Source organism: Scophthalmus maximus, chromosome 14 (genome assembly GCF_022379125.1).
Source record: "Scophthalmus maximus strain ysfricsl-2021 chromosome 14, ASM2237912v1, whole genome shotgun sequence".
In the NCBI taxonomy this organism is placed as follows: Eukaryota; Metazoa; Chordata; class Actinopteri; order Pleuronectiformes; family Scophthalmidae; genus Scophthalmus; species Scophthalmus maximus.
In genome coordinates, this window is record NC_061528.1 from 13,461,589 (window position 1) to 13,473,598 (window position 12,010).

Below are 12,010 nucleotides of genomic sequence, written 5' to 3' on the forward strand. Positions count from 1 at the left end.
TAGATGGATTTTGTAAGCTGTTTCCACTCTTTATGTTAACCTACCGTAACAGGCTGTTCAGACATATTCTACATATTTACTTTACAGACACGAGAGCGGTTTGAAGCTTTTCATCAATTTCTCAGCAAAGAAATTAATAAATCCCAAAATGTCAAACTGCTGCTCTAACTGTCTCGTCATCTGAGAAAAAAAGACAGTACTGCGGCATCATTTTTTGTCCTTTTTATTGTCATTACTTATTGTAATTGGTGTCATATCAACAAGAGAAAAACTGCGTACATCTACTTGACCTTTTAAATACATTTACAGTTGCTGTATGGTGGAGCAGGAGGCGGGGACGGGGACACACGGAGATGGGGAATGCAGAAAAAACACGGAAGCAAACAAACAGTCGCCAGTGAGGGCAGTAATTAGGCAGGAGGCAAGATATACCACAGATGGTGTCTGAAAAAAGAAAAACTACATCACCCAAACATTTTTTCCTAACAGATGTGAAGGAAGTTGAACAAGTTCCCTCGGACGTTTTAATTTTCTTCATCTTTTTTAATGGATCAAAAAATGAAAAAAGAAATCCAATTTCTTCTCCGACCTATTGAAACTTAACATCCACGTACAGTAGCATCCAATTGTAAAACAACATGAGATCTGCGCTGAACACACGCACGCACACACGCACATTTCCGAGTAGCTGCTCTTCTGCTAAACCTCAGGTTGCAAACTGTAGCATCTTCCTCCGCTGTTCGGCCGACACACAGTCCTGATGAGTGCAACATCCGCCTGCTCTCTGTTTGTTCACGTGAGCGGATTCTCTGCGGCTACAGAGACAATATTTCCTTTTTTGGATGGAGGCCTGTGGAACCAACTCCGTGTAATATCGTTTTTCACGTGGAAAAACAGGATTCTATGATGATCTACTGAGCAGGTACAGTGCGAGTGTATGCTGCTCTTCAACAGGACGGAGATGCGTTCCTTAGCAACACCACATCAGCTGTCTGACACTGTCACCAAGCATTACACCATAAACAACTAATAACTACAAAACATGAACTTGTTTCATTTTTATCCAATAATTGAGGAAATAATTACTAAAATTGTTTGGTTTTTTTAATTACAAAATAGCCTCTTTTCATATTTGAATCAACACATGCTTGTCATAACATAGACCTAGTTCTTGCAATAATGCAATTTTACAGGCATATTTTATAGCCATAGTGTCACTTCCTTTAAAAATGTGTTAAGGACATTGAGGATGGCAAAGAACTTGTATTTTTTATACATGTTTCTCTATATATTTGTTAAATATATTATATATTGGATGACAAGAATGACTTGCAGTAAGGATGCTTGGTATGTTCGGGGGGTTTTGGCGTCCATGCACGGTTACGGAGCAAGAACAACACGTGCTGCATGGTGTGCTGGCCAAGGCTGTAGCTTCTTCAAAGTATCTGGTCCTCAATCTTATCTGGGACCAGTGCTCAATCTGAACTATTCTATGCAACATCGTCAAAAGAGTGAGAGGCCAAACAAAATGAATCAGAAATAACACATATCTCTTTAAAATAGACGAGAAATAAAGAGGACCAAAGTACAGAAGCCCCTAATTCGAGTGTCTACGCAGGAGTTGAGACGTTGGTTATTGAAGTGGTGACGTTCAGAGGCCGTGGCTCAGCCGAGTTTGGCCTCAGGGTGGCAGGAGTGGGCAGAAAAGTTTCAGTGGATCAGGGGCGAGGATGTCTGGGGGTGCAGAGGACGAACGCACAGGGCGAGTGTTCACAAACCCTGCTTAGCCAGAGCCGCAGTGACATCCTCGGCCAAGGTCGTCAACTGCGGCGACTCCGTCATGTTGAGGCTGCCGGAGGAGGACAGGTGGCTGTCCCGCTGGCGGTGGGGAGACGCCGAGCCGGACAGGCCTGGCGACTGGACGCTGATGTCAGCTCCGTGGTCCAGCCGGGCCTTTGCCTGGTCGCGTGATGCCAGCCTTTGGCTCTCGATCTGGTAATAATGACGATGCAGTGATGGGAAATGTGGACGGCAGAAGAAGAAATACATCATTTTCGAATTGTGTAAGGTAAAAAATATTGCATCTTTGTGAGTCCACTTTGAGAAACACTGCAGATGGTGTTTGTGCGGTTTGTAGTCCTCACTCACAGGCTTTGGCTCTAAGTCCTGTGTTGACATCAGAGAACAACTGAACACTCGATGAACATCGTTTAAAATATTTGGATTAAGTTTTACAGTTTAGTTATTGATAGCAGCTTATACAATACCTTTAACATTACCCTCACAGGCAGATACAGGAATACAACAAGCTTTTGAAAGAAGTTTTTTTCGGAAAAACCTGTTCTATATGTATTACATGTACTTGTAATATTGATAAATTTTTTTGTTGACACCTTACACATTTTACCCTAGGTAAGACTAGAGCTTTGCTACATACCTAGATTACAGGAATATTCATGGACTAGGGTGTATTTCCCCTCCACATTCTTTTCACTTTATGGGTATATTGACCAATTAGGGCAATTGAAAAGTGATGTGATCCATGTATACTCACTTAAAATAGTATATAGTATACCCCTAAATTAATCAGTGGGACGATCTCTCAAACACTAGATGTTTCCCTTTAACCCGCGGATTGAGCACATGGACCTGACACTCACCGTGATGCGGCCTCCACCAGGAAAGTGCAGAGCTTTATCCAGGGAACCCACCTTGGCTTGGGCTTTGTCTTTGAAGTCCAACTTCACAGTCTCTATACGTACGTTACCGCCCCCTGGGAAGAAGTAGAGGAAGTATAAAAAAAGAAAAAAAAGAAAAGGAAAAAAAGACCGAAATATCTACACAGATTCACACAGCAACAGACTACCTGTTGAGTCCCTGGTCTGTTACGTTTTTTGTCCTGAAAAAGTGTCCAAATGTCCAGTAAACCCTCAGTGAGTGAAGGGTATAAAGTAAGGATTCAGGCAGTAACTGACCAGCAGATGGCGCTGCAGGAAGTGTACAAGTCCCCACAAAAGGAGGACATTTTTTTAAGTATTCTGCTGGTTATGTGGATAAAAATTTTGTTTAAATTATATCCAAATAGTTCTGGTTTGTATTTGTTCAACCCTAACAATTTTTGCACCCAACAGTAATGACTTCACTCTCTAATCACGTTCACTTAGATTTGATTACACAAGTCTGTCACCTAGAGTTTTACCACATGCCCAACACAGTGAAGGGGAGTAAATTGAATTTCGCCAGTGACGCCACAACTGGCTATGGACTGTATAAGTTTGGGTCTACGCTGGCTAGTTTTTCAGCCCTCCAGCATTTTATCCTATCCAGAGCATGTCTGAAACCACGAAAGCCGAGCCAACATGGTTTCTATTTAGAGGATTTCTGAGAATAGATTCATCAGGCTGTCAATCAGTGCTTCTTCAAATGTTTTTTTTCCCCCCAATTCACCATGATCCAGCCCTGGAGCTTCATTTGAATGGTCTCTCTTATCTGAAAAATATTACATTCATTGATTAAACTGGATCAGATTACACTCAATTTAAAGTTTAATAACATTCCATGACTTCCCTTCACCCTCAGTCTCAGAACATCAAACCTGTGGTTTTCCTTGGCTTCATTTATACTTGTAACAAAAATGTGTTCTGTATCTGGATACATTATCTGGATAACGACATCTGATCCACGAACATTTGCCTGATATTCATTGTCATTATTATCGTTATGAATACAAATTCAGATCTCTGTAGACATCAAAATTAGAATTCAAGGACGACTTGATAGCTACAGCGGCTACTTGTAGCTTCTGCTTGGTACCTGAGGCAAGCAGAAAGAGGCGGAGTTAGGTGACCTGACAACATTCGGGGCCCAATTTCTTTCTGGAGAACATGGTCAGACTGAATGGATGGAATTTACACCTGAATGACTTCTGAACTAAGGATCTCATGTTAGGTTACCAGGTCGATGATGGATGTTGTCTAGAGAGCCACACTTGGAGGTCACGTGGCTCAAGTCGATCTTCTTAGTCTGTATCATCACCTGGAAGAAGCAAAGTGGGGAAAAAGACAGAGGTCAGAGGTCACAATAAGACTACGAGATGCAAACATTTCCAAGTGAAGATGGAAAAAGATTAGGAATCAATGAAAGACCGAATGTATCTACATTCTGACACAGTGATATCAAATCACACTTAACTATTAGAAAACACAAGCGAGAGCAAAAAAAAAAAAGTGACCATTACATAACTGTCCCCGTGTTCTGCTGGGAGGAGAACTGCTGGCGTCTGTTCAACCAGCTTCAACCAAGGCTGAACGCGAAGCTATGTGACAGTGGGAACTGGGATTCGGTCTCAAACGTTTTGTCACTTTGAGAAGACCTGTCAAATATACTGTACACCACAACTGTGAAGATTCAGTGTGGAGAAAGAAAGACAAAAGAGAACGACTCCACAGTTGAAAGTGGCCACAGGCGGAGAGTAGATCGGGATGTGCAGTTATGTGACACACCCTCGAGATCCGAAGAGAAAACAACTTGGAGATGAAAAGAAAACAAAAGAAAAAGAAGAGAACCCATGAGATAGTAAACGGAGCGGAGCTATGAAGCTAAGGGCACAGCACAGTGAACAAGCAGAGATACACCACGCCCTGACATGAGGACAGCCGGGTCACGCCCGTGGTCATCGATCACTTTGCCAAGCAAGTCACCTATTTGGCTCGTATGCCTTTTGTGACCAATGACTTTGTGTCGACGGGAAAAGGGAGACGATGACGAACAACAACACAGATCACGAGCCACATGACGAACAACAACACAGATCACGAGCCACATGACAACACCATGTTGCACAAAGAACAGTGTGCGCCTCGGCCTGGTCATGTACCCGCCATCTCTAACACATGCATCACACGGGCAACGGCATGACAACGTGGGTTCACAGACAGGGATGAGATGTGGTTTGTGTCAGCGTGGGTGAACATCAGGCTGCGGCGTGGCTCATCCCTCCAGAAGGGTTGTCTTTATGAATCTATTAATACATGTTAAGTGTTGGAATTGAATATTAATATGTACATCATTTATGGAGACGACATTCAATTTGATGACATTTTTTTTTTTACTTATAAACCTATACATTAATGTTACTGGTTGATAGAAAGGGAACGTTCCAACCATGACCGCCTACATTTTGAATATTAAAATCTGCTTTAAATACATTTGGTAAATTTGCACCCTGTAAAGGTAATAATAAGAAGCATTTAGATATACAGTGCGAATGATTTGTGTAATACAAAATCTCTTACTTGTGTCATTTTGAGTCATTCAAAAGAGAACTGGTGAAGAGTGCGAATGAGACCAAGAATACCAGATAACTGAAATAAATATATGTATATAACGAGTGATTTGTATAAAGAGTTTTGTTCATTAAAATATAGACTTCATTCAGATTTATCTGATTTACATGTAGTAAATGGCTTCACAGCTCCTAATTTGGGGACTTGATTTGGTTATAGAGTGAAGAGTAAAGGGCCGATTATGTACAGCAAAACTCATCATGCAGCCTTGTGTATGTAGAATACTGTGCAAAGGTTTCGGACACATTAGTTGTTTATCCATCAAACAATACCGGCGGGGAGGCGTGTGTTCGGCCCAAAATTATGTCGTGGGAAAAATGATAAACAAGTGAGCTCCACAGAGTCCTGATCCATAGGCACCATGGAGTCAGCCAGGGAGGACATGAAGACAGCCGACTGTACATACTGTACACAAGAGGAACTCTGACCAGCTCTCCAAGATGCTTGGAACAAGGACCATGACAAACTGTACATAGGGGTACTGAGGAGGACTGGTGCTGTTTAAAATTGATTTGATTTAAGTTTAAAATAACATTCATGGCATTACTTTTTGGGCTCAAACCTTCGCACAGTGCTGTCTATAAACATTCACTTTGACAACCAAATTATGAATCATTCTGTCCGCTTCGCTCAAATCGTACTATGCCACTCCCTCTCATATTTCTGGAACCTCTGGATATCCAGTCCAGCGATTGGTCCATATAACAAGTCAGCCAACTACTCCGTGGCCTTGAGCTGCTTTGTCATGTGTCCGCTATAAACGCCGCATGAACCGTCGTGTCAGTCGTGCAGCTGTGATTTAAAGTGCCATTTCTCACTCACTGTGGATTGACATGAGATTTTTATCTCATTGTCGTGGCTCTATTTTTTAAATTTGAGGTGATGCACTAAATGTCTGTAATACTAAGCAGCTGAAATTATTTTTAATTATTTTTATCTGCATATGTAACTATATAGATTAATAAATAAAAAGGGATGGCAACCCCACTTTTTTGGGTTTGGATTTTACAGGTGAGATAAAAATAAACCGAAAAGCTGAGGTTTATTCAATTTTTTTTCTTTTGAGATACACTAGTTTGTTAATTTGTAAAAAATCTAAGTAATCTATAAAAAAAATATATAAATCTATAAATAAAAGTATCTTCTGTTTATTTACTGTTCATATATTGGCTCCATCTGCTCCATCCAACAAGCCCCAAACAACAGATGTCTCTTTATGTTCAATTAGTGGCTCTGTACATTTTTTGGCTGGTTGAATAAACTGACTTTTCCTCAAGTTACTTTGATTTTGCTAAAAATTGTCTTGAAAAACTTGACCGACGCTGTCACATGAACAGCCATTAAACTGTTTTGCAGTTCTAAATGTGATACTTGCACGCAGCTGTCTTCCCCGGTAACCCGTAATTGTCAGTAGCAAATCCAAAGAGGCTTGGTGAGAAGAGTCGATTCAGTGTGAAGTGATACAAAGTTTTAATTGTCTCATTATTAGTGGGCTCGCATTAACCGCGCTCTGAAAATGCCGTACCTGCTGCCTTCAAATGTCTGCAATCGGCCTCATACGCGCCGAACGCTGCCTGCTACAGTCCTGAATGTTGTCGAGTGCTGGACGAGGACTCATTCAGCCTTTTGTATCAAAAATTCCTCGCAGGACACAAAGCACTAAGTGGGGGAATGCTGTGTTGATGAGGCGCAATCAGGGTTCCAGCACTGCCACCGTAATCAATGAGTGGCTTCGCAAAAAAACTGGGGAAGTGTGAAAGGGGAAAAGAAAAAGGCAATACTGAAAAAAACCACACAACACAACACTGATACGGACACTGAGACAATGGACTCATGGCACGAGACTCACGTTTCCACCTCCTGCTGCGTGGCCCCGCCTGTCCAAGGACCCGCACCTAGACTGAACATGGCTATAGTCCAGCTTAACACTGGGGATGAGAACCTGCAGGGGCGGAGGTCAGGAATGAGGTGGGAAGAGGCTTCGTCTTTCCGGTGCGGCACTTCATTTTAGACATGTCTTAAAAACGTTTTCCCTGCCTCCAACTCTTTCAATATTCTGTCCTAGATGTGCGAGTTTAGCGACTGTAGTGAAGTGATAAGTGGACACACTGGTTTTTCCCCTGTTTCTTCCCCTGTATCATTCAGGGGACACGAGCCTGTGAGTCCACCTCTAAGAATGAGCACTGACATCCAATGAGACAACGGATTCCCTGCAAAAAATGCTGCCAAGCTGTCGAACTGAAAGCAAAGCCTGATGATGTGCCTTTCATCCCCGCGAGGATGTGTAGGAGGAAAAAAAGGCTTTGGAGCGGAATAACGCGAGGTTTTCCCGAAACCGCTGAAGTTAATTTGTTTTCATTGTGGATCCGCGTCGCCTTCAAAAACAGTCCGGAAATCTCGACTTCGCAGAGTGTCACGAGAAGAGGCAACTCCCTGAGAAGATGCTTGAATAGAGTATCAACATTATCCTTGACGGTTTTTTGCATTTCCTTTGTTCTGACTCAAATGCATGTTAATTGAAAGCAGTTCAGACTCGAGACTGTTAGGGGTTCGGGGGCCGGACAGCTCTCAGTAGCTGCAAGGAGACAACGCGGGAGTGAGATGCCGTCACAGCAGAGTTGGTACATACTGTGCACACTACCAGTAAATACAGTTTCCGCAGCAGCACAGAGAAAGAAACGGGAAACCAAACTGGGGAGAGATGGGACGCACAGTTCACAGGTATCGCAAGCTTTAGGAGAGGAGTCCATCAGGTTTGTGAGCCCTGAATTATTCTATCTATATATCTATATCGTATGTACGCTCACATAACTTGAAAAAAAATGCTGTTCAATTCACTGACACGAGTGGAAGTCAAGAGAACACGTGTGCTGTACCTACAGGGAGAATATACAGACGTGTGATGACAAAGATGGTGATATTTCAGTTTTGAACGAGGGGCTTATTCAGCAGGCGAACTGGAGAAATACTAACAGGCAAACAGGAGCTTGTTGGTTGTAAACTGAGCTGGGGTCCGGTGTTTTCCCTTCGGTCTATGAAACATATGATGGACAGTGAGTCTCCTTTTTGGTCCCACGAAAGAGTGGAAAGACAAACAAATCAGTGTTTCCCACATCTTTTCTAGCCTGAGGCAGCCCGCCGTATTCTAATTTGTCCCGCCGCAGCTTCATAATGAAGCAAAGATTTTCACATCATGACATGAGAGTCTCTTGGTTTGTGTTTTGCTCCGTTGATTCCTTACAGAGCCGTCGCGCTTGCTCAGTCTCTCCCTCTCCATCATCCATTGAGTTTTTACAGTCCGAGCGGACAGCCAGAGAGCAAACCGCATGAGCGTTTGCTCTCAAGCTAATAATGCATTATGAATTATAAATACAAAAACTGTGCCTTACCATTCTTCTATTCTCCAGATGAAAACTTCTCATTTCTTTACAGTTAGAATTAGAACTGATCTTTTTTAATCTCTGTGTGTATGGCACAATTCATGCTAAATGAAAGGTCTTTGTTTCCTTGCTGGACACGACAAAGCAGACAAATCCAAATTTCACTTTGTCTCTCGATGTTCTTTAAACAGACTTGACTTCATTTTTCATCTGGCTAATTTCTAAAATCAGAACAAACTAACATTATTGTTGAAAATGGGAATCAGAGCCATTTTTAGGTTGACTAAATAAAGCCTTTGGTCGCCCAACTAGTTCGCTCTGGGACGATGTACAACAGCTGTAATGAGAAAATACAAAATAACTACCGGACGCAAAACCAGACTTAAGATGCACAGTATTACGGACAGGATTCAAATGTGGAAATCAACCCAAGCTGAATGATAACAGGAATTTCTGTGGGGAAAGAGCTGGTGGGACTTGAGCATAGCAGACATTTGCCAACATATGGCTTTGGCCGTCTGGCCCGCTTCTAATCACGAGACCGCCTCGGTGCCGGACAGTCTCAGAGTTATTCTGGGGTTCATGGTGCTGCAGGCAAGCAGGTGAAGAAGTTTACATACCGGTTGGTATGTGGTTACTGGCTGCTTGTGGGTATGTGAGTAGAATATAGAATACAATGTTAAACATAACGAATTGTACAAATGAGCTTTGTCACCGTTGTCGCCCACAAAGGAACGGTACAAAAAACGGAGACAATAAATTACAGTATATGTGAGATTGAAGCACGAAAAAATCACTCTGACGTGGGAAAGTAGGGTTTGAGGGTAAAACGTAAGCAAGAGTACTACGATACTAGACCACCAACTAGACCACTTCACTGGAATTTACTTACACTTTACAGTGGGAATTATTTGGATAGACTGGCAAACTAGGATTGAATGGAGCCATGGCCCCTCCCCTCAGTCGAGGAGGGTAAAGACGGGAGGGTACATACATTGCTTCCGCGAGGAGAGTGCTTCAGATTGTCCTTGGAGCTGCATTTTGGCAGCACGTGACTGAAGTCCACCTTCCTGTTTAAAATATGAATCTATGGAGACATGAACAGATAGTGTGGACCTCTTACATGCTGGATGGGAATGACTAGCTGTCATGAAACTACGGGGATGATGAGACACTAAAGGATCACGATGAAACAATGTATGAGAAAACGTGCGGCGATTTATTTATACTACACTGTCTTCACTGTGGTTGAGTATGAAGGAAGGCTCTAAGAATTATGAGAGATCCTGATCACGAGCACCATCTGTTAATGTCCCATTGTTGTTGTGAAACAAACAAATGAGTCACACACACACAAAGTTCAAGATATCATTCAACCGAAAAGCGTCATGTCGAGAGAAACCATTTCAGCTGAGAAACGTTTCACAATGGGGAAATGCTCTTCTTCGTTACAACTGTGCATATTTTTTGTATCATTTCGACAACCCGTGCTGGACATTGCCATATTCACTTTGAGGCAATTCTCTATAACCGTGCAGCCCGTACAAGTTCTCATTTTCTCTATGTCTTATTTTCTACCACTTACACATTTAATATTGCATTCCCATCATGTTTAATTTGATAAACAGCGATGCAACTTGGTGCATTCCTTGAATTGTTGAGAACTACTTGTGGAAAACTATGGATCCTGGAGTGTGTCACTGAAATGAATCTGGCCTATTTAAATATGTAACTAATATATTCATAATTGATACGTTAATTGATCTATTTTAAAAAGTTATCATGAGGTAAATTAAAAATTATATAATAAAACTTTACAAGTTCAATGAGAGTCACAGTTGGTGACTTGATACCGGAACTTTTCAAGTTCATACCACATGAACAGGGCCCTGACCTTGACCCTGAAGTATCTAAATACTTAAAATAAAAATAATTTAATAGCTAAATAAAATATATTTTTTTTGTCATTCTTAGGCCAATCACAGTTCACCTAATAGTTTGTTTTTTTCCTGCTTCAAAATTAACAGTTTAAATTCAATTATAATTTTAAGAAGCTAACTGTGAAGTCTTTCAAAGTCATCATTGTGTTTTTGCCCTTATTGTTCTTCATTCTTTCAGTGACACACTCTCCAGACTCACACTAATCAACACACACTAACTAACAGTGCTGAGGTGTACCAGCAGGTCTTGGGTCCAGGTCACACTGTGTGCCGCTGACAGACACAGAGTGACGGAGATGAGGCGCAGCACTGACTTCCAGATCCAAGAGGCCTTGTGTTTGGCCTCTGGTGGAATATTCTGGTCCTTGTGCTTCTATAAGGACAATGATTGGACAGGTCAGTGGCCGGGGGGGAGGCTCACTACAGCAGCTGCCTGGAAATAGAAACTACTTGGAGATCTTTGGGACTACAAAATGCCGGGAGAGGAAAAAACCAGTGAGATTGTAAGTTGTACGTCATCTGTGTATCAAGATGATTTTACAATATGAGCTGAAATCAACCTGAAAAAATAATGGTAACTCAACTCAAGTAAAAAAACGACTCCACGTCTTGTTTTTCCACACTGTGGAAGTAGGAGCTCATTGGGAGGCAAAAGCAATATGCTCCTGAAGGAAAGTTCGGGAATACTTTAGTCACAGGGGACACAGGACAGGGTCGGTGAAAGGACCATGACTGAACTCACATCTTTACGTTCAACATGTTCAAACTGTGTGAGCTGAAGGTCAAAGCTATTGTTCACCCATCTCACAGCGCAAGAGTAAAATGTGTCTTCGCGTTTTACTCAATCTGATGTCTGATCAATTCTGATAAATTCAAATTTGCTGGCACAAGCCATTGTATGCCTAATGCCTTACTTTGTGTATTATTAAAGAAGATAATTAATTATTCTCAGAAATGCACTAGGAACAAGTTAGTTAAATTAACATGAGACATAAATAAAACAAGTTAAGTGTAATCTTTCTCATCATATGTTATAATGCAAGAAATAATCTAATATATATATATATATATATACATATATATATATATATGCATATATATGTGTGTGTATCTAATGAGGAGCTAACCCGATCCTGGACCAACCACAGCCACAAGACTACAGGTAAAATCCCATCCAATGTAGCACTTGTTGGGGAACACTGGATTACCTATGCTGTCAGGCAATCTCTCACATAGATTCACACTGCGTGAAGTGACCTTTATGCGAATTATTCCGGCCCCCCCAAAAAATCCACACCCAAAATAAAAGCTGGGCATAGAAATTTGCAAGACTCCTGAGGCAAGT

At 41.7% G+C, this 12,010-nt stretch overlaps 1 protein-coding gene across 3 annotated transcripts in view; it reads right to left on the bottom strand.

The window, feature by feature from the left end:
* Positions 1-207: 207 nt before the first annotated feature.
* Positions 208-12,010, bottom strand: part of map2 (microtubule-associated protein 2) — a 70,608-nt gene continuing 58,805 nt past the window's right edge. For 2 of the 3 annotated variants that reach the window (XM_035603960.2, XM_035603955.2), the window contains 4 exons: positions 7,195-7,287; positions 3,954-4,035; positions 2,661-2,773; positions 208-1,992 (listed from right to left, as the gene is read on the bottom strand). In XM_035603960.2, coding sequence (XP_035459853.1) covers positions 1,771-1,992; positions 2,661-2,773; positions 3,954-4,035; positions 7,195-7,287 — 510 coding nt within the window. In that variant the 3' untranslated portion in view covers positions 208-1,770. The remainder of the gene's footprint in view (positions 1,993-2,660; positions 2,774-3,953; positions 4,036-7,194; positions 7,288-12,010) is intronic. The other variant, XM_035603956.2, reaches the window with a different exon arrangement.